This window comes from Delphinus delphis, chromosome 3 (assembly GCF_949987515.2).
Source record: "Delphinus delphis chromosome 3, mDelDel1.2, whole genome shotgun sequence".
NCBI classification, from domain to species: Eukaryota; Metazoa; Chordata; class Mammalia; order Artiodactyla; family Delphinidae; genus Delphinus; species Delphinus delphis.
The window spans coordinates 23919323-23942714 of record NC_082685.1 but is presented as its reverse complement, the minus strand read 5'-3'; the positions used below and the strand labels follow the sequence as shown (position 1 = coordinate 23942714).

Sequence of the window (23392 nt, the reverse complement as noted above, 5' to 3'; positions counted from 1 at the left end):
AAGTCTGAGCCAGTACTTTTATCCTGCCTATATCATTTTATTTGAAGTGAGTTTCTTGTTGATAATATATATTTGGTTCATGCTTTTCCTTCATTTTGACAAACTCTTCTTTTTATTTGGTTTGTTTAGACCACTTACACTTAATGTAATTATTGATATGTTTGAATTTAAGTCTACTATTTCATTATTTGTTTTCTGCTTGTTCTTTCTTTTTTTTTTTTTGTTGTTTCTCTGTTTTCCATTTTCTGCCTTCTTTTGGACTATTTGAACTTTTTTTAGTATTCCATTTAAATTTATATATCACATTTTGGAATTTATCTCCGTATATTTTTGGTTATACTAGCGATTACAATAGCATAATTAAGTTTTCACAGTTTAGTTGGAATCAGTACTTTACCACTTCAAGTGGAATATATATTACCACCAGATTGGTCCCTTTATCCTTCACTTATTATGTTGCAGTTGTCTAATATATTACATCTACGTCTACATACTTGGAGAACCTCATCAGAAAATATCATAATTTTTGTTTTCAGTTGTCAAACATCTTCTTCAGAGCTCTACAGGAGAATAATAGTCTATTATATTTAGCACCCCTCAATATAATTCTTCAACAAGGGGCTTCTCCACATCACTCTGGCCCCCTGTTTCTTTCTGCACCCTCTCTCCTGTCCTCACGTATAAGGAAGCCTGGATTTTCCATTTCCATGAGACAGGCCCTTATCCTGGACCTTACTAAACTCTCAGGGCCTGTGGCTTAGAGTTATTAAAGGTACAGTTTCTGCTTGTGAATCAATCACAAGCGGTGTTGAAGGGACTTCCCTTTTCCTTTGGAGGCAGCAATAATAGAATCAAATACAAGTGTTCACAATTGTTTCCATGTAGCTGTCTACATTTTGTTGTCCTTAGTCAATGCCTACACCTGAAAATCCTCCAGGTCTTTGGAAAAGCAGGGAGTGGGGGACTAACATTTATTGGAATACCTCCTTCTCATATATATGCATACCTCTATTAACAGAAGTACCCTACGCAGCTCTGATGTAGTAGAGCCTCTATTGTCTCAGAAACATCTCTGTCTTTTTACACACACACACACACACACACACACACACACACACACACACACACTTCATTCCTAAACAGTACAGGTAATGTATATGTTTCCTCCTGGCCTTTTAGCTAGGAGACTATATGCTCAGTATGTGAACACCAGCTAAGGTGACCAAATAATTTATCGTGCAAGCCAGGATACTTTTGAAAGTGAAAGGGGTTGCTATTACTAATGCCAAGACCTCATGAAGTGCCTCATAAACAGCACTGAAGCTGGGAATGAATGGCCGAATGTGATTTGGACACAGCTGGGAGAAACCAGTGGAAACAGCCTTGACCTCGGAGGATTTGAAGAGCATGTAAGAGCAACCCCCAGGGATGAAACAATTCAGCCATTCAGATCCCTGTCCCTGAACTAAAAGGGGTTCCCTTGAGTGCAATCTCTTCTCATATTCACAACCAGTCTACAAGGGAGGTGTTATTATCAGAGATAAAGAAAGGGAGTCTTGGAGAGTGAATGCAAAATGTCTAAGATCCCCACAGCCAGAGTTTCGTAGAGCTGACACTAGGACTTTGCCCTCTCTGATTCCACACACCAACCTGGAAGCCCCGTAATGTCATGGACTGCATACAGACTTTGACAGCAATGGATTGGGGCTCAAATCCCAGTTCCTGGTGCTATACCAGCTCTGTGACCTTAGCTGACCTGCATGATGACAGTAGCATTGTGAGAATAGGAGCTTATGTTTATGCATTGCTTGCCAAGCACCCTGCTCTGAGCTAAATGCTTTCCCCAAGTTATCACATTCACACTTCACACTAACCCCATCATGTAGGTACTCTTAGAAATCACAATTTGCAAATGAGGGATATAGTCTGAAAGAGCCTGGAAAAGTCCCCACTGCGTGGGAGATAATGAATATTAGTTCTCCTTCTCTCCTTACACAGGTCAGAGCACGATGCAGGTCCTGAACAATTCTGTTTCATGATATTGTTCTGGAGGATCTTAGGAGTGGTCCGTTCTCCTAATGAATGTGCCTCCTTCTCCAGTTTTTCTAAAGGCTCAAGGATTGCTTATAATACGGTGCGTATTAATTTTTTATTTTTTATGGCCAGAATCCCTCCCACTTTTTTGAAACCATTTTGTTCCATCCTGTGGTTGTGGCCATGCATGAGAAACAGCAGGTGGTGCCAGATGACAGATGGTGTGGGAGCCCGTTTCCCGGTGGGAGGGGGCGCGAGCGAGCGAGCGAGCAAGCAGGCAGACAGCTGCGAGGAGCCCGCTCGCTTGCGCCTCGCTCTCGGAAGCTCTCACTCCAGACGCACGCAAGGCGCTGTCCTTTCAGCACCACAAGCTCCGGCTGAGGAGGGAGGACTCCTGGCCGTCCTCCTCCTCTTCAAATTGGCTTGAATCTGCTCTGACCCCTCAAGAGTGCAGCGCAGTAAGTAGGCATTTGTTTTTGCTATAAACCACTCCCCAATGTCCTCCAACCCTTTCCCTTTCACTTCCACAACAATCCTATTTTGTCTAATAACATTCCATCAGCAGGATTGACAAGAAAAATTCAGTTGTGCTGGGCTTCTGGGGCTGGGGTGGGATCACCGTTTCACTTCCAAGGGAGCTGGAAAGAAATAAATGTGATTTGTTTATTTAGTTGGCAATCTTGCAATATTGGGATTGCTAACTTTCCATGGAACCAAAAAAAAAAAAAAATGGCCCTTTGCTATTGAGGAAATGGAGGCATTCCATGGCTGAATAACAGGATCAGGTTCAAGCCAAACCTTTTTTGTTTTAGGAAATTGTATCTCCTGTACAACCTACATATTGAGTCAAAGGGTACACTACACATAGGGGCATTGAATGTATTTATTGTATTCTAGGGAGATTAATGGAAAAAAAACAACAACATAATAAAATAGCAACCAAGATGGTAAGGTGCAATTTATCATACTGCAGGGCGACCCAGAATAATAGGATTTATTTTTGCACTAAGAATAAGCTTTCCACTGAGATTATATGATTATGTTAGCTCTAGTGTCTTGGATATTTTTTTAAGATTGTATGTTTTGTACGTGAGCCTAGGATTTTCCTTGAGTTTCTCAAATTTGAAGGCTCTTAAGTGCCATGGGTAGGTGGCATATCTGGATGATTAAAGAAGTTTTACTGGATGATGGGAATCATGTCAGGAAATCTAGCAGAAGATCGATGACTGATCTGTACACTGAAGCTGCTGGAGTGGAACTGTTGAGGACAGCGCTATTTTCTCTGTCGTCAGCCCTCTGTTTTCCTGCCTCACTTCCCACTGTAACTAGAATCCCACTGCTTGCCTTAGGTCTGGGAAGAAAGGCGTAAGGATGGTGAAGCTGAACAGTAACCCCAGTGAGAAGGGAACCAAGCCGCCTTCGGTTGAGGATGGCTTCCAGACCGTCCCTCTCATCACTCCCTTGGAGGTTAATCACTTACAGCTACCTGCTCCGGAAAAGGTAAAGCAGGTGCTCTTTTCCTCATCAGCCCCCCCCCCTCATGCTCCCCCCTTCCCAGGAAATAAAGCAGCAAAAAATTCCACCTCCCCCAAACCCTTTCATTCCCTCATCAGCCAAATACATTCCCTATCTTGTAAAATGTAGTTATTCCTTCCAGAGACATGACATCTCTTATGTTATTTCAGATTTATGGTAAGTGTTTATTCATTCTTTTTTGTTCACATATACATACATGGGCAAGAAAATAATCTTTCCTCTTAAAAGTTCCATCATAGTAGATGAATACTAATAAGCTTCTAGATGATGAAAGAGAAAATTGTCTTGATTATTTTGGGAAGGTGTTTCAAAAATTGACTGCCACAGATTTGAGGACAGAGAATTGGATGCAGTCCAGCAGGCATTTAGTTTGCGCCTCCTAAGGCCCCATTGCTATGCTGCAAGTTGGTTATAAAAAGACACATTACGAAATCCCTATTCAGGATAACGCTTAAATTAATATAAAGCATCATGGTAAATGCAGTGCCTGAGCATTACAAAGATTGTGAGAGCACAGGAGTGGAAAAAACTAAACCCTGTTGTGGCAGAGAGGGGACTGGGAGGACAGATTAGGTAAGCTTCAGAGGAGAACATTTGAATTTGGCTTTTAAAGGTGAGTAAAAACCTCCCGGGTAGACCATTGGAGGAAAAGGCATTTAAGGCAAAGGGCACACATATGCAAAGGATGGAGAGCTTTGGGGAAATAGCATGACTGAAGTGGAGTGTCTTTGGCGGGGGTGTGGCTGGAAATGAGTGGCTGGCTGATGGCACGTCTCCTGACATGGGAGTAGTCCATGAGGAATGAAGGTGAGCAATTATACAAAAGTGGTGGAGTTATCCCACGGACACAGGTGGGAGAAAGGATATTGTTTAAGATCCCTCTGAGAGAACCTGGGGTTTTACAATGTGAGCTTTCACCTCCCATAAGAGAGAGCTTTGGAGGCAAATGATGAGGTTCCCTTGCTGAAGAGTGAACAATGGACCATTCCATTTGTTTGATTTTTCTCATCGGCATCTCCAGGAGGGCATTGTGTGTCTTAACCAATTGGCTCTATCCAATGAACAGAAGAGGAGCCGAAGCTAGATAGACGTCCTGGCTGATTGGCTAAGGGTTGAGTCATCTGTTTTGAAAGTGCAGAGGTTGTCAGTATGAAAATGTGCATAAGGGTGGCAGAAATAAAGAATCCTTGAGCCATTCTGAGAAACTGGTAAGACCTTTTGAAAATAAAATTTGAACAGGCAGTTAGCACTAAAGACATGTGAAGGAACAGTATTAATTGGGTATTGGCTACCTGTACAGCAGAGGTTCTCAGTTTTTGACTTGCATATTAGAGTCACCCAGGGAGCCTTTGAAAATCCTGTTATCTGTATCAGAGCAATTGTATCAGAATCTCTGGGGGTGAGACCCAGGTGTCAATATTAATTAAATCTTCCCAGGTGACTCCTGTGTGTAGCCAAAGTTGAGCGCCACTGTGTTAGATGCACATTACCCAGTGGTTATACATCCACGTTTGTGGGCAAAAGGTGAAGGACCAGAGAAATTTGGTTAGTTATCCAAATTCACAGAAGGAGTAAGTGGCAGTGATGGAATTTGATCCCAGATGTAATGGAGATTGAGGAGAAGCAGAGGGAATATTCTCTCAAGGTTTCGTGAAGTTTCAGGAAGAATCTTTACCCTTTACAGTCTCGAAGATCTGTATGTCCCTGACAGGTATGCAAGGAAAAGGGATTGGGGTGAGGTCACTTCTCCTCTTAGCTCTACACACATCTGCGGGTCATCCAGAGATATCATGGCCTCTGTCTCCCCTTTCTCCCCACCCCATTTCCCACCTCCAAGGGCTTCTTTCTTTCCTTGAGAGAGGAGACACACCTGATAACCACTGAGCATCTGGTCCAGATGTCCCAAAGCCCGAAGATAATACATTGTGGACTTGCATGCATGGAAAGCAAACCAAAGTATCCTGTAAGATGCAAATCCCTAAAGGGACACATTGCCACAGGGGCACATCACAGACTCACTCTGATGTTCATGATAAAGTCTTTGTACCAGGCGGACCTCAGTGTTCTCCTCTATGACATGGGGAGGATCACACCTACTTCACAGTGGTTGGGGCAAAGTTAGATGTGGTCTTATAAATAAAGTGCCTGGCACAAAACTAACCATAAGAGAATAAAAATTATCATTTTCATGTGCTTCTTAAATGCTAGATGCTGTTGTAAATCACAAGTACATACACACACACACACACACACACACACACACACACACACACACACACACAATGTTCTTTCATCCTTTCAATAGTTAATAAGACCTAATAAGGGAGTTGCTACTTTGATCCAGTTTTTAAAGACGATAAAACTCAGGCATGGAGTGGTAAAGTCACTTCCCAAAGCGCAGAGTTGGTAAGCCTCCTGGCAAAATCTGGAGAACCCAGAGCCCAGGCAGCGCTGTTCTAGAACCTTCCACCTCAGCAGGAATAGGGAGCCAGCTGGTCTGGGAGTCCCCAAACTTGGACTCTAGCAAGAGCTCCGTCACCAACCTCAGCTCAACTCCTGTGAGTTTTCTGTGCTAGGATTTAGATTTTATAATATTTACAAGGGTAAACCAGGCTTTTTCCCCTGACATTAGAACAGATGTGTTAACAGTAAATTCCACTCAAGAAGCCAAATGCTGAGAGCAGTGTTGTGTTTACCAGCACAGACTCGGAAGCCCCTCTCTTGGGGGGTTCAGTGCTCTACCTTTTATGAGCCTACCCTGGCTGAGGACTTGAGTGAGGTTCTCTAACTGCCTCACCCTCAGCCTCCTTATGGGTAGAGGGGGGACTCAACCTCAAGGGGCTGTAGAGAAGGCAAGGTGAGTTCTGACACAGTTATCAGCTCTCTCACTATGTCCAGCCAGATGGTGAGGGTTTGAAGCTAAAGAGGTTATCAGAAAGAAGTATATTTAGCCCCAATGTTACATCATGGGTTTTCCTCTTGAAAATGTAAAATACGGAGTGTGCTTGGTGTGTAATACTGACAATTATCTTGTTCACTACATACTCTTTAGTATGGAATGCGAGTTTCTGGGGAAAAGCTTTCGGAGGCTAAGCAGTGAGGAAGAGCATGTCTGAAACCCTTGCTCTGGGCCAGGAATGGGCCATGCAGGGCATTCGTAGCTGTCGTTTCAGTTAATCTTCCCAACAGCCCTGTGAGGTGGGTGTTAGTGCACCCATTTCACTGCTGGGGAAACTGAGGCTCAGATCAATGGAGTGACTTGTCCAAGCTTCACAGAGAGAGTGGAAGAGCTGGGGTTGGAACCCCGGTGCACCTGACACCACAGCTTTCCCCTCTGCACCGTGCTACCTTCGATAACAAGAAGCCTCCCATCCCCAGGCAGTGCTTCCTCAAACTCCGCATTCCCTCATCTATGGTCATGGCTTCTTCTTGAGCTCTCCTGGATGTGCAGGTGGGGCCTGGGGCGATCCTGCAGAAAGAATGTCACGGCCTCCAGGGCTCCTTCCCTACCCAGTGCTAGCGGGACTGTGCATGCCTTAGGAGACGAGATTGGCTGGCCTCGTGGTTGTTTCCCCACCTCTTCTATTCACGCTAATCAATCCTCCACAGCGCACCTGCAGTAGTGCCTCTGGAGCTGTGACCAGTCCTTCTCCCAGGGAAAGCCTGTCCAGTCACCCGCACAGGGTACAGTCCTCAAATCCTGACCTTGGCACTCCGGGTCCTCCATTATCTGCCCCACTGGCTTCCATTCCTATCACTCCTCACTTTGTACCTTGAACACCAGCATGTCAGAACTAACCTAGAGCCGTGGTTTTCAACCGGGGGTGACTTTTCCCCACAGAGAGACATTTGGCAGATGTTTTTAGTTGTGGCAATAGGAGGAGGGATGTTTTGGGCCAGGAATACTGCTGAATATCCCACAATGCACAAAATTCCACCCCCCCATCCCCCTAAAAAAAGAATTGCCCTGCTCAAAATGTCAACAGTGCTGAGGTTGAGAAACCCTGCCCTGGAATTTTCTACACTCTCCAGGGTATTTCTTGCTCCCTCCTCTTTGCCCACGCCATTCTTTCTGCCCAGAGTGCTCTCCTTGCCTCTTTGCCTGTCTGATAAGCCAGTGCTCATCTTTCTAAACCCAGTTCAGATGGCAGCTCTCCTGGATACCTTCCCTGACCACCCATAATTATATCTAAGGTTATACTTATTACACTGGAAGGTACTCACTCTCTCATCCAGCATGTCTATTGGGCACTTCTATGTGCCAGGCCCTATGCTAAGCTATGCATATACAGCCATGAAAAGTCAGGCATGGCCGTTGCGGGCAGAGGGACTTCAAACAAGCCGGCACACAAATAGAAATACAGAGATGCAAACTGCAAGAAGGGCTATTAAGGAAAGAATAAGGTGCTGTATTGTTAAGAGACGCTAAGACTTAAGGGGATTGGGCTTCCCTGGTGGCGCAGTGGTTGGGAGTCCGCCTGCCGATGCAGGGGACACGGGTTCGTTCCCCAGTCCGGGAAGATCCCACATGCCGCGGAGCGGCTGGGCCCGTGAGCCATGGCCGCTGAGCCTGCGCGTCTGGAGCCTGTGCTCCACAACGGGAGAGGCCATAACAGTGAGAGGCCCGCATGCCGCAAAAAAAAAAAAAAAAAAAAAAAAAAGACTTAAGGGGATTAAATTATGATGGCAGGATGGTCAGGGGAGGTCCTTCTGAGGAGGGAGCCCTGGCTGAGAGATGGAGGATGAGTTGGTAAAGGGAGTAGGGGGCAGAGGGACCAGCATGTGGACAGACACTGAGGGAATGGGAGGAACAGTCCGGAGGTTGGGTTGGCTGGGTCAGTTGAGGGAGGGGGAGAGACTTGGGAGATGACGTGGGGTGGGCACCAGCTCATGAGGGGCCCCGTGCATTTTTCTGAAGAGGCTTAAAGAAGAGAGTAACAGGATCAGATTTCTATTTTAGGAAGATTCCTTTGGCTGCAGTGGGCCACCCTAGGGCCAAGGGACTCATGCTTGGTCTCCTGGTCTCTTCTTCCTCTTTTCTCCAATCCATCTTCCAAATGAGGCAGCACTAGAGAAATGTCCCCAAAACAGAGGCTACTGGGTTTCCTGCAGTACCACCAACCTCCCAGCCCTGGCCATGTATGGTGGAAGAAAAGAGTGGGGGGCAGGAGATCAGCTAGAAGGTTACTGCTGTGCTCATGAAGGGGATGGTGGTGGTGGGTTCTAGGACGGCGGCAGCAGAAATGGGGAGGTGGATGGATTGATGGAGACTTGGTGCTGGGTCAGCACTGAGGAGCTTTTCCTACTAGGCCTGAGGGTCCTGGCTCTGTCTCATCTTTGTACCCTTAGTCCTGGCATATGGCGGGCAGCAGGAAATGCTGGCTGAACGAGGCCCCCTGCCCCTTGCCTAGGGTAAGGCTGGGCTTAATTTTTCCACTTGAATCTAAGCAGTCTGATGGCTCTCTCTAGGTCATGGGAGCAAGCTCTCGAGAAGCTGGAACATCAGTCTGTAGATACCAATTTCCAGGACGTGCCTTTGGTTTACCTAAGTGACCACGATAACCCAGATGTCCCCACAACTCCTCTGTGAGGTTGTAACCATGCAAAACAGGCTCAGAGAAGGGGAATGCTGTCCTAGGACACACCAAAAGAAAACAGTGCAACCAAGATCTGCACCCAAGAGTGCTGGGAAATGCCAGCTAAGGGATGGCTGGTCTGCGGAAAGCGAGCCACAGACCGGCACAACCCCACCTTGGCAAAGCCCCAGATGAACTGTGTATTCATCAAGCCAGCTGCCAGGCTCTAAGCAAATGTACCTTTCCTTTCTACTAAGTCTTTACACATCCTAGAGGACGTTGGCTCACCTGCTTGTGGGAGGAAAGGAACGCAGACATTAAAATATCAATTATTGATGTTTAGCACCCTTCACTCTGTGTGGTAGAGTGCATGTGCTTGGTTGTCTTAGAGACTTGGATTCAACTCTCAGCTAAACTAATTATGTACTGTGTGGCTTTAGGCAAGTTGCTTGGCATCTCTGGGCTTTTTTTTTTTTCCTTCTGTAAAATGAACATAATAGCTACCTAACCGGGTTACTGTGAGGAAAAAAAAAAAAGTGAAAATTGTCTAATGGCACAAAGATGGTGTTCATTGATAGAGTTTCCTTTCTTTCACTGGATATTCGGAATATGTCTCCCGAAGGTGACATTTTTGGAGGATGACTGTAAACGTGAGACATGCTGAGAAGGATGGGGTTTCAACAGCAGGGGAGCAGGGGTCCGACAGGACGGATCTGGAAGGATGTTGGGCAAAGGAGATGCTGCTCCTGTCACTGAGTCCTCCATGCCCTCTTGGTCATTCTCATGGCTTCACTAGAGGGTTTCTTTTTCTCCCTGATACACAGGATGAGAGAACTGTCAGCCTTTCCCTGGGGAGCAGAGAATGCACGTCTCTGCCGATTCCAGGCTCATTGAGCCCCCTCGTTCTGCTCTTCAGAGACTCACAAGATTATAAATCACCCTAAATTGGGCAAAGGCTTTGACTAGGTGATTCCAGAAAATAGACAAAAAATGACCTATAAGCATATTAAAAATTATTTATAATTTGAAAATATAATTTTAATGAAATATAAATTTTTACCTATCTGATTGGCAAAAAAAAAAAAGTAATAGTGCCAAGTGTTGCTAACACTGGGAGAAAGCAGATCTTCTCATTGCACTCTGGTTGGTTATATAATGGGATGCAATGGTTTTTAGAGGGTATTTGGATATTGTTTATAAATTTAAACTGTATATCCTATTTAGTTGGTATGTTTGCTACTGGCAGGAATTTATTCTATGGGTATGTTTTTCAAGTATGCAAAGGCATATATATATATATATATATATATATAGAGAGAGAGAGAGAGAGAGAGAGAGAGGGAGAGAGAGAGAGAGAGAACAATTGGAATGTTCCATGAGATTGGAGTGGTTGGACAAACCCTGGTGCATGGATGTGGAATAGTAAGCAATTGTTATGAGGATGAGACAGATTTGCTTGTGTTTGTGCTAATGTAGAAAAAGCAACAGACACATTGCTCTGTTAAAACAACTTTAAAGAGTGTGGTATAGAGTGATCCCATTTGTGGAAACACGTGTGTATGTTTCATTCTTATAATTCATAAAATAGTCTTGAAAAGGCACACAAGAAACCATTAGATGGTTAGAGTATGGATGGAGTGGTTGGGGTCCCTTTGAAAACTTTTATTCTACAATTTTCGTACATTTTTTTACCATGAGCATATATCAAATTTTCTATTTTTAAAAAATCACCTCCATCTCACAGATGGTGAAACAGTCTCAGAGAGCTGAAGTGACTTACTTACTTGCTCACGTTCACACACGGAGAGACCACTGTGGAAGGAGCTAGTGCCCCTGCATGTAGAGGGAGGTCTGTATAGATGTACATGCATTATAGCAATGCAGTTTGAATTTGAATCCTAATTCCACCACCTACTCGCTGTGTGACCCTGGGCCAGTTTACTAACCACTCTGTTTCTCTGTTTTCTCGTTGTTAAAACAAGGACAGCAATATCTTCCTCTAAGAATTGTTTAAAGGGTAAAATGAGAAAATGCATATCGAATGTTTATCACAGGGCCCGGCAGAGAGTAACTGCTTAATGCCAGGTTGCTATTATGGTTGTTGCTGTTATCATCATCATTAGTTCAGTCCCAGAATCAGGATTGTTTTTCCTGAAGTGCACGGGGCTGGCCCCAGGCTGTAAGAAGGCTTGAGCAGAGAGGTGGGCTGGGCCTTGCCCTATAGGGGACAGGCCTGGGTGGCAGAGCTGTGGGCCAGCCTTGCTGTAGTGACTCCGGCCCCGGGCAGCTAGCCTCTGCTCAGAGCAGGAGCTGGCCGTCCCTGTAGGAGCCAATGAAGAGTCGCTCACCTTGCCCAATTCTGTGCCTTGCCTGAGAGTTGGAGAGTCATAGACTTATTGGGCTAGACCATCCATTTGAGGCCATACTGGCCAGCCTTCCATTCTGCCCTGAGAAATCAAAGGCCCAGCAAGTAAAAGAGACTCAATGCCACAGAAAGAGCCCTGGGCTGGGAGTCAGCAGGTCCATACTAGAGTCCTACTTCTGACATTGCCTTGTTGTGTGACCTGCAGCAAATCCCTCTCCCTTTCTGGGCTTCCATGTCCCCGTCGGTGAATGGGTGGGATTGGACAACACTGTCACTGATGTACTCTGAGCACTGACATTTTACCTTGTGTTCTGGGCCCACTACCAAACTTCAAGGGTCCAGGGAAAGACTCGAACGCAAAGAGATGGAGTGTGGGTTGAAGAGTGAGGCAGTCAATGGGAGAAGGTTCCCAACTATGTACTCAGGCCCCATTGGGGTGACTTCACCTGGTCTCTTTAGACGAAGGATTCATTCATTTGTTCATTCAGTTAATAGCATTTAGGGAGCATCAGGTGCCATAGGATCAGAGTTCGAGTGTTACGAGTTTTGAATGATGACCTTACTAGCGGCACTTGATCTGAGCCAGAAGCTCAGGTTCAAGCCTTGACTCTGCCTCTTAGTGGTTATGTGAGGTTGTGAAGTCATTTCTGCTCCCTGAGACTCAGGTTCCTATGAAATGGGGATAATCAGTCCTACCTCAGAGTGATTGAGAGGATTTACTGAGATATAGGATGTAAAGCTTTTGGTACAGTGCCAGGCACATGGTGGGTACCTTAAAAAAATGATAGAAAAAAGCAACGTGTTCTTGAGTTTGGATACCAGCTCAACCACTTACCAGTCACTTGATCGCAGGTAAGTGACTGAAGTCTCTGAGGCTACATTTCCTCATCTGAAAAATGAGAATAATAATGATCTTAAAGGAGAGATGTGAGGATCGGAGAGGGGGGTTGTGTGAACTAACTGAGGACACATCAGTAGGGCCTGTAGGTCAGTGTCTGGCACACAAGAGGTGCTCAGGGGCTAGCCTTTCATTGTACTGCCCCGAACTTCTCTCTTTGCTGCAGGAATGAGCCGAAGGATACAGCTTAGGTCTATTTTTGGCCTGTGCAAGTCCAGCTCATAAAAATACAATCATGCTCCTTGTCAGCACTTCTGCATTTTTATTTATTGTTCCTGCCAATCCTGGGGCCTCTCCATGTACGAACCTCTTCATTATTGATAATCCTGGGAAGTAGTATTTTAAATTTTTATGATCTGTACTTTGCACCATCTGAACCACCATGTATTATCTGGCCTTGCCAGCAAAGGGGGAATATATCCAGATGAGGGGTCCTTTTGGGATGAATAATTTATCCCATTTTCACAATGCCAATTATGTTAAATTATGTTCTTCATATCAGCTGCTGACCGAACAATGGGGACTGATGTATTGATATGAAAAGAAAACAAATTTATTTCTTTGCCCATATCCACAATGATATTTGAAAACCTGGAGTTTCATTCTCCCAAGTGTCTATAAAACCCCACTTTTAATAATAACAAGAGTAGAAAGAATTTTTTCCTCCCCTCTCTCCACTTTTTCCTCCCATTTCTGTTATTAATCAAGGAGCTCAGGGCTCTGTTTTGCTCCACTTTTTTTTTCAACTGCAGAAAATAGACCCTTTCTTTGCAAATTTATTTTCTCTTCTCTCTCTTTCTTTGCGTATGCAAGCTGATTCCTCCAAGGTACAATTAATAACGATTGGCTAACATTTCTTATGCTTTCCCCTTCATAGTACTAAAAAAAATTGACTGTTACTATATCTCCTTTTATAGAAGGGAATTGTTTCTGGCTCCAGTCCATGGGAGCAGCACACCACGCTCCATGACATGCCCAATAGCTGGTTGATTCCAGTAACTGTAGGGCTGGTTTTTCCTGCTCTCTACATCTCTCCAGCGTATCTTCACTGTGCCAGAGGCTTTTCTTCTACGTGTAATGCACACCTGGAAAGCCATTCTCTGGTTTATAATCCTTCCTCAGTTCCTCACTGTTCTCAAGTTCATCTTCAAGATGCTAGGCATGGCATTCAGAGCCTCTGTTTATCGCTCACTTCACCTGCCCTGTTCCCTGGCCACTCAAAACTACCTCTTTGTGGTTTTCCCAGGTCCAGCCTCCTGGATGTCTTCTGAATGTTTGCTGGTTTATGATGCTGTCTTGGTCTAGAAATCTCTTTTTGTTTGGGTTTGGGGAGGCAAGGACGGAAACGAGGAAGCTCTCAGAGCAAAAGTTCGCGGAGAGAAGATGATGCTCTGGATTAGGGTGTTGGCAATGTAACTGGACAAATGGGTTTATTTGAGAGAAATTTTTGAGGAAGCAGGAACTGGTGATTGGAATGGATTTGGAGACTGAAGGGAAGGGACGGGTCATGAGAGATTTCTGTATATGACTTGACATAAACAATGACATATCATGCTGCTATTTTCTTATCTGGCGATTACACGGGGAAGAGAATGTTGAGGGCAAGATGGTTGGGGAAAGTGGGTCAGGGAACCCAAGTGCTTTGCTGGGGACATGGTAAATTTATGTGTGTCTATCCAAGGGCAAATGTCTAGTAGGGTGATCTGAGTGCTGGGTGGGGTCCGAATTGGAGATGTAAATTTGAGACTTATGAGAATAAAGATGGACTTGGAAATGATGGGAGTAAGACCACTCAGAAGGGACTTGTAGGAAGGAAGCATGCCCATGACCTAGCCTTGAGAGATTCTAACATTGAGAAGTCAAGCAGGGCGGGAGGAACCTGAGGAGGGCTGGTCAGTGAGCGGGGAGAAGACCATGGACCCGGGAGGAGGACTTTTAAGGAGGAGTGAGTGGTCAAAGAATATTACTGAGAGGTCAAAGAAGATGAGGCCAGCGGACTGCCCATTTGTTCCAGGCAAGTAGGCAAAGACCTGCTTTTGACGTGGAGAAGGGGTTCTAATGAGCCAACACTTCCTTAGGGGCAAAGGTAAAATATTACCTGGGTTGCTTTTGGAGAAAATATGGTATAGCTAAAGAGAGGAGCAGATGACTGAGGACTGACGCAGGGTCAGTCAACCTGTCTGTTGGCCTAGTTTGAACTCAGTGGTTTGAGAAGTGTTCTGAAGCCAAAAGAAGTGTTTTCATTAGAAACTCACTCAGGGCATAAGTAACATCTCATAGGGGTTCAGGGCAAAGTAGTATATGGATTTGAAGGAGGGCTATGACCCCAACCCTGCTTAAACTCAGCATCGCTCCTGCAAATGGTAAATGGCATATTAAATATATATATTTATTCAGATAATATATAAATTATTTTATATACATTGAACTTGATATAAATGAAATCACACAAGACATAAAAAAATACTTTTTGCATCAGATTTCTTTAGTTCAATATAATACTGTCTGTGAGAGTCACCCATGTCTATGTAGCATTGCTGTGTAGCATTCCATCTTATGAATACACCACAATTTATCCATTCTCCTGTTAATAGACATTTGGGTTATTCTCAGTTCTGTGTTATTATGAAAAAAAAGTGGCTGTGAACATTGTTGTGTGTATCTTTTGGTGGATTCATCATATTTTGAGGTGATTTTTTGCTGGTGCAGAGAAAATCTATTGGTTTTGTTATACTTATTTAGTACTTGAACATCTTACTAAATTCGAATAGCTTTTCAGTTCATTTTTTCTTGGAACACATTTCTATCAGAAAGCTTTTCAACTCAAGTACTACAAAACACAACCTAAATTGGATTAAGGTTCAAAGAGTATATATTTGTCCCCCTCCCCACCCCCATGACTGCAGGGTACAGCATGTGTCTGGTTTCAGGCAAGGTGTGATCTAGAGGGCAGGGTGTCATCAGGGCTCATCTCCACTTCTCTGGGTTCCTCTTGGCTCTGCCCTCTTTTGTATGCTGCCTTTGACCTCATCCTGGCTCTTCCCCATAGTAGCAACAATTGCTTCAGCACTTTCAGAACTAAGTCCTCACCACACCATCCAGAGGAAGAACATGTTCTTTCGGGAACACTCATAAAGAGCAAGGAGGTGTCTTCCCCCAAGTTCTCAGTCAGTATTGCCTCATATCTCTTTGATTCAAGTTAGGTAACATGCCCATCTCTGAGCCAGTCAAATTTTGTGATCAATAGAATAATATGCTCTGATTGGTTTAACCTAATTAGGGTCCATCCCCGCCATCAAGGAAGTCATCAGTTCCACCAAACCACATGGCTGCCACATGGGACAGGGGTGAGTTCTTGAAAGCAATATCGGGCGGTGGGGGGCGGGGGTTTTGGATTGAAGAAGGAAATGGATGTTAGAGAAGCAACCACAAAATATTTATTATGACAATTATAATGATATTGGCTGTAATGGTTATTCATTGTCTCATTCCAACAGTAATATTTGTTTAGTTTTGGCTCCTATCTCAACATGTTGGCCACTGCATGAGGTCTTTAAAAGTTACATGGAATGATATAAATGGTTTAGGGCTTTTTGAGAAGTTTTGGGAAAGATGTTTATAAAAATAAAGGGGCAGAGGGAAAGACTAAGAAGCTTAAGAAGAAGCTAAGAACTAAGAAGCTAAATGCTTCTTAACACTTGAGGTGTTATGCTTGAGACCAGTCTGATGGCTAAGGATCTAGAAATGAAGGACTCAAGCTAAGAGATGGTTGAGATGGACTTTGCAATGTGGGAAGGCATATTAGTTTTCTGTTGCTATGTGACAAATTATCAAAGCTTTAGTGGCTCAAAACAACACACGTTTATTATCTCATAGTTTGTATAGGTCAGAAGTTCAGGCACAGTTTAGATGGGTTCTGTGCTCGGGGGTCTCCTGGGTCTGAAATCAAGCTGTCAGCTAGGCTGCATTCTCATCTGGTTCTTAGGGTCCAGGTTGTTGGCAGAATTCAGTTACTTTTGGTTGTAGGACTGAAGTCCCCATTTTCTTGAGTGACCTGGCTGTTGATTGGGGTCATTTTCAACTCCTAGAGTCCACCGTCAGGTGCTAGCTGCATGGCCCTCTCACGACATGTTGACTTACTTCTTCAAGGCCAGCAAGAGAATCTCTCTCCAGTCTGCTGTGACCGAGTTTGCATAGCATACTCATGGGAGTGACTATGCCATCATATTCACAGGTCCTGTCCTCAGTCTTGAGGGAGGAGATTATACAGTGCATGTACACAGGGGTGGGAAGCTTGGGGAGCGTCTTAGAATGCTGTCTATCATAAAAGGCAAAGGCAGTTTTTGCCCTAAGGCTTATAGGTCACATGGCACACTGACCAGGAAATTCACTATCTTAGAAATAGACATTGAGATGGATTATAATATATTTATATATATACATACAGACATTAGATATATATACACACACAACATGGGGAATTGGGAGAAGAAACTATAATTTCCAGTTTGTGAATATTTCTAAAAATGTGGATTCAGAGAACTGATCAGACATCTAAATTTTCAATATACTTCATAGCCTGTCAGTTGATCTAGTGCTATTCCAAATATTTTTAACCATTACAATTTGTAGAATATCTTTTAAGTTCACAAAGCACCTGCGCGTACATTGTTTCATTTGGCCCTTCCCAGAATGTTGTGAGTTTCTAACAGAAACACTTAGCCTGTGAACCGTGCCTTGGCATTTACTCTTACATTTATATTAGCTCTTAACTCTCACTAACACACTGAAGTTCACATAACACCAAAACGGCCAAATCTGTAGATTACATGCTAATTTACACTTTTGTTTATTTGACCATGTGGTTCAATTTGCATAAAGTATCTTGTCTTGTTCACCCAGGAAACTTCTATTCATCCTTGAAACCTTTTTTTTCAGACCATGCTTGAACAGTATTGTTCTTGAGAAATCCTTGCCTTGCTCTCGAAGGGCTGGACAGGGAGGACCTGCAGGCTGACAGGTGCAAGAGAGGCCCGATTCCATATCCGCCTCAGACACCTATTGGAAGAACATTTGGCAGCACTCAGAGGCAGTGTTCAAAAAAACATTGTTATTGAAGGAACGGTCTGAGTGCTTAACTTACATTAACTCATTTAAGCCTCCTAACAACCCAACCAGGTAGTGATGGTTATTTTCCCATTTAATAGAAGAGAAAGCTAAGACACAGAAGGTGTAGAGCTTGAGCCAGGATTCAAACCCAAAGCACGATGTTTCCTCTCCCTACAATATTGACAGTATCAGTATTTGCCCCACAGCACAGAATTAAGTGAGATAGTGCATGTCAAGCACTCAGTGTCTGCTGTATAGTAAATTTGCAAAGCATGAGGGATATTTTTATTACTTGTGGCAAAGAAGCTTCTGCTTTCCTATTCTTTGGAACAGGAGATAGAAAAAAATAAAAAGAACATTCCCCACCCCACTCCCCCGCAAAACCCTCATCCTTGTTTAGCTGTACCATTTCTTTAAGGAAACCAGGGCTCACTTTTTAATATTTGGAGAGGCAGAATCCAAAGGGGGTGGAGCAAAACAACAGAATTTACATTTGCAAATGAGTTCTAAATGTCAGGAAAGGAGTGATGTTCTAGATGGGCTGGGACCCAGATCCTCCTTAACTAACATATTTAAGTGCCACACCGTAGATGTTCAATAATAGTAGTTCCTCCCCATCCTTTCCTTTTTGAGGAAAGAAAATTAAAATTTTCTTTAAATTAAAGAAAATTCTTCATAGAAGAATTCTTGCAGGAGTTCATACACTTGACTATTGTCTCTAGGAAAACTTGGTGAAAGTTTTCAGTGAAAATTTGGTTAATTTAAGCACTAATGAGAAGAATGATCATAGTTAGAAGATTGCTTCCTTTGAGCTGTGTGACCTTGGACCAGTGACTTGACAGCTCTGTGCTTCAGTTTTCCTTTCAGGAGAATGGAAATAGCAGTGGTATGTAGATAAAGTATATGGAGGGCTTGATCTAGCTGTGGCACATAATAAATTATTCCAAAAGTATTACCCACTATCATCTCATTCAACCCTCAAAACAGCCTTCTTAACTAGGGGTTATGATTATGATTATTGTCCATATTTTACAGCTGAGGCCCCGAGACTCAGACATCTTCTGTGTTACCCATGACACTGTGACACTTGGCAATAGTTATTGATTGTCTGTCAAGTTTCTTTTTTCTTCCACTTTGCCTACACAGTGGGATGGAGTCCCATAAATGTCTTGGCAGGTTGACAGCTTATCTGGAAAAGATATTAACCACCTCTGCAAAATATTCAGACTTCAGAAAAATAAGATGATACAATAGATTCAGTAGACCTTTCTGTTTTTCTTTGTGGAAGGCCCTAAATGAAATTGGAATTAAGTATATGTGCAAACGTTTTGCTACAAGATGTTCATCATAACTTGTTTATATACCCTGAACTGTAGAAACAACCTACGTGTTCAGCCATCAAGACCGGTTAGATTAATTGTGGTATATGCACACAACGAAATATTAAGCTACATCAAAAGGCAAAATGAAATCATATATTTTTCTACGTGGAGAAAATGTTAGTAGAGTGTTGTGTGATAAAATGAAGTATGAATCCGTTTCATAAAGTATATATTTGCATAAATAGCAAATACATATGCAGAATATGTGCATATATATGCATATAAAAACTGGAAAGGTGAGACCAAAATTGTCACCTATGGCTGTCTGTTGGAATTGGAAAGTATTATGGGTGATTTGAATTTTCTATTTTCCTGTGTTTGTTTGAGTGGGAGGCTCTTTATTTTCTGATCTTTATGCAATATACGGTAAATTCTAGTTACTAAAGAAAAGGAACAGAAAAGTCTTTCAAGTCTCTGTGCATGCTAACACTGGTTGAACATTTCAGGTGATTGTGAAGACAAGAACGGAATATCAGCCCGAACAGAAGAACAAAGGGAAGTTCCGGGTGCCGAAAATCGCTGAATTTACGGTCAGTGTCTTGATGGTGTAACAGAAAGACTGGGTGTGGGTCACTGAGTCTAATCACATAACTAAAGCTCTGCCTCTTGAGGACAAGTTATCCTCTCTCCTACTCCGAAATGTTCAGACAATTTGATAATGGATAAATGTGTCTCATTTCTTCTTTTTCCTCCTGTCCCTGTCTCTCTGCCTTTCCATCACAATCTTCAGGAAATGTGATAGAAATGTATAAAGAAACTCAAAGTTTAGACATTGGTTGATGGCAACAAATACAAAAAAGACAAAGGGAGAGAAAAGTTGACTTCTTAGTGGTAAAAACCGAATGGTTGATTTTCTATTTATTGGTGGCCGTGTCACTAGGAGCACTGGTGAATACATATCACTGTGATGAATTGCGTGAAGGAGCCATGAAGGCTGCTCTGTGAGGATGTATGGAGGAAGCTCAGGGAAGTACCCTGGGGAAGTCACTTAGATGGCTAAGGAGAGCACAGCTTGTGCAAAGGCCCTGAGGCTGGAGGGAAGTTGAACCCAACATTGAATAGGAATAAGGGCAGTGAAGCTCAGCTCTAGGAGGGGTGTGGGGACCAGACAGAGATGAGGTATGAAAAGTGGGCAGAGGGCAGACAGTCCCAGTCATCGTAGGCTGTATGGAGGAATTATGATTTTAGGCTAGAAGCATGAAAGAAACCCCAAAGGACTTCAAGAAGAGGAAGGATATGATTAAACTGGGTTTTTGGAAAACGCATGCTGGCTTTTACATGAGTAATAGGGAAGACTGCTGGGTTACTGCAAGTAAAAAAACAGTAGTGGCTTAGCAAAGGAAGGTGAGTGGAGAGAGGCCTAAAAGATACTTAGGAGGCAATATCAGCCATGGAGGCAGTAGAATAAGTGGTTCTGTGGATGGAAACTGACGCAGTCTGGCTGGGTCTGAGCCCTGTTTCCACCTCATACCAGCCATGTGGCCACAAGCTAGTCAATAAACTTCATTTATCAAATGGCGATAATAGAAGGTTACTGTGAGAATGGAATATAGAATACATGCAAAGCACTTGGATCTATACGTGATAAGTGCACGATTAATAGTAACTATTTTGTATCAACTGTGGCTGAGGGCTTTGGAAGTGAAAACAGCCATTGGTTGGTTGTCTGTATGTATTTGCATAATACATACTTGGTTGGAGTACGTGTTATACATGGATAAGCATATTGGTCCGTTTCTGTCCCTATCTGTCTCCCTGCTACATGTGTCAGAGCAGCTGGGTGTGTGAGCCTGGGAGGGAATGTGGCACGTCTGTGTACACCCCCCCAGAATGTGGGACTTCCCTGGATGTTGACCCCCTCTTTGAGGGCAGGAATTGCTTTTATTTTTGGCTGTAGCTTTAGCGTCTGGCACACAGCATGGGCCCAGTGAACGCTGACCTGGCCTGAACTGCATGCAGGTATCTGCAAGAACCAGCAGGTAGCTGTGAGCGGAGGGTAGGAGTATCATGGTGCATAATGTATGAGCATCAGGCCAGGGAGTAAAGCTGACCTGTCCTCCTGGCGGCAGAGATCATCAGAAGTATGCCCAGATTCATGCACAAAAATGTTTATTGCAGTGTTATTTGTAAAATCGAAGCATTGGAAACGATGCTAGATTTTCAGCAGCTTTCTCATGATTCCATATGTAAGACCACATGCATAGGATGGACTGTTTCAGCAGTTTCTTAGGAATCACTTTTGGAGGGAGAGTATTTCGTTTACTCTGAATTATGGGCTTAACGAGATATTTTCATCTTTCTTGTACTTTCTCAATTTTACACGAGCATGAATTGTTACAATCATCAGAAAAAAATCAGAATATTTTAAAAATTTGCTCTTTTTGCCAAATAGAGTGTTACAGTTTTTGATGGAATTATTCCTTATTTAGCAATCATGTAAAATGATGGTTATGAAAACATGCAATAATTTGGGCAAATGCTTCATAGAGGAAGCTGAGTGAAAAAAGCAGAGGTTAAAATTGTATGTTTTCTATGGCTGGAACTATGAAAAAAACCACAAGTACACAGAGGAAAAAGGACATGGAAAGAAATGTCTCAAAATGTCGTTTGTGGCTGTGTTATCAGCCGTGGTGTTGGACCATGTTGTCATTGTTTTTTTTTTTTCCTCTTTGTTGGCAACTTTTGATGATGTGGCAATTTTATCATATTTGATGCCCATGAGTCCCTGAGAAGCTGATATAATCCCGTTTTTTTCAAGGGGAACTATGGCTCAGAGCAGTGATGTGACCTGCTCACCCACTAGCAAGTGGCAGGGCCAGTGCTGAAAGCCGGCCCCACCCCCCGCCTTTCTGTTCATCTGTGCTGCCTGCTTTGGGTAACTATGGGTTAGAACAGAAGTGAGTCAGCCAGGAGAAAATGAGTGGCTTGTCAGGGTCCAGGGCCTGAGGAAGTGCCCCACACAGCTTGACTCAGTTGGCCCTGGGGGTTGGGAAGAAAGGGCGTTGGGGTTTGGGGGCAGCCCTTTGTCAGCACAGACTGTCAGGTGTGGGCGGAGGGCCCTGCCGCTTGGAACAAAATGGGAGGAATGGAGCAAAATTGTTTACTTTTGTAGAGCTGTGAGCATTTATTAGCCTGGCTTTTCACTTCCTTAAAGAGAGCTCCCCCTGGGCCACGTGAAGGATGCATCTGCTGGGGTGAAGGTGGATGCAGCACCCTAGGGAGGAGGTTGTGCTGCTGGCGATTCTGAGGCAGGAAGAGTCTGAGGCAGGAATAAAGACACAGACCTACTAGAGAATGGACTTGAGGATACGGGGAGGGGGAAGGGGAGGCTGGGACGAAGTGAGAGAGTGGCATGGACATATATACACTACCAAATGTAAAACCGATAGCTAGTGGGAAGCAGCCGCATAGCACAGGGAGATCAGCTCGGGGCTTTGTGACCACCTAGAGGGGTGGGATAGGGAGGGTGGGAGGGAGACACAAGAGGGAAGAGATATGGGAACATATGTATAACTGATTCACTTTGTTATACAGCAGAAACGAACACACCATTGTAAAGCAGTTATACTCCAATGAAGATGTTAAAAAAAAAAAAAGGAAGCGTCTGAGGGTCTGAGCTGTCAGCTGCAGTGGGACTCGGGGGTCCAGCTGGGCTGTTATGGAGGTAGAATGGTTCCTGGTTGGAGAAAGGGGCATCAGGGACTCCTCCGTGTTTGGCTTGGCTGACTGAGCCGGGGGGTGGGGGGGGAGTGGGATGCTGTCCACTGGGTAGGAGGTGGGGGACCGGGCAGTGGGAGATGCATTGACTGGGAGGTGCCTGGGGACCATGGGAGGGGTGGGGCAGAGGCAGTCTGGCCACCCTTGGATGTAACGGGTCTGGAGCTCAGGATAGAAATTTCGGCTAGACCACAGGGGCTGGAAGTCAGAGAATTCCCAGTTCATCTTAGAGAGCATAACGCTGGTAAACAGTGGCCGGGCTGCCCCTCCAGGATACTGCCCGTGGCAGAAGTAACCACAGGGATGGCAAAGATGCCTCCCTCCCTCGTTCCAATATCTTCATGGAGGTGGCACAGCTTGTGAGTTCACATCTCAAATCTGACCTGGGGAGATCAGCTCATAGCAATTCTCTATGAGAGAGAATGAGAGGAGAGAGCAGGGAGGGAGAGACGAACTGAGAAAGATTGAAAGAATCGCCTGGAACTTTTTTTTAACATGAAGCCTCTTGCAGTCATTGCCAAGGGCCACAGACTTGAGAGACCGTTCATCAGGCTTCTTTGAGAAGATGGGAGCGTGCAGAGAGAAGCCCCTCCTTCTTTCTTAGTCCTGGGAGCCGGAGGTTCTTCTAAAGCTGATTATGCCATCGAAGGAGCTGGTGCATCCGGCCATGCCCTAAGATCTGATTGTCCCCAGGCTCACCTGTGAGAAGGAACTGAGTCTTGCATTTGGAGGCTGTTGGTGCCAAGCTGATGAGAGGTATTCCAGGGAACACCTG

General features: G+C 44.2%; 1 protein-coding gene across 1 annotated transcript in view; it reads left to right on the top strand.

Moving 5' to 3' along the window:
- Positions 1-2328: 2328 nt before the first annotated feature.
- NSG2 (neuronal vesicle trafficking associated 2) overlaps positions 2329-23392 on the top strand; it is a 57131-nt gene continuing 36067 nt past the window's right edge. The window contains exons 1-3 of the mRNA XM_060006786.1: positions 2329-2492; positions 3384-3534; positions 19347-19430. Of these exons, the coding sequence (XP_059862769.1) occupies positions 3406-3534; positions 19347-19430 (213 nt within the window). The 5' untranslated portion in view covers positions 2329-2492; positions 3384-3405. The remainder of the gene's footprint in view (positions 2493-3383; positions 3535-19346; positions 19431-23392) is intronic.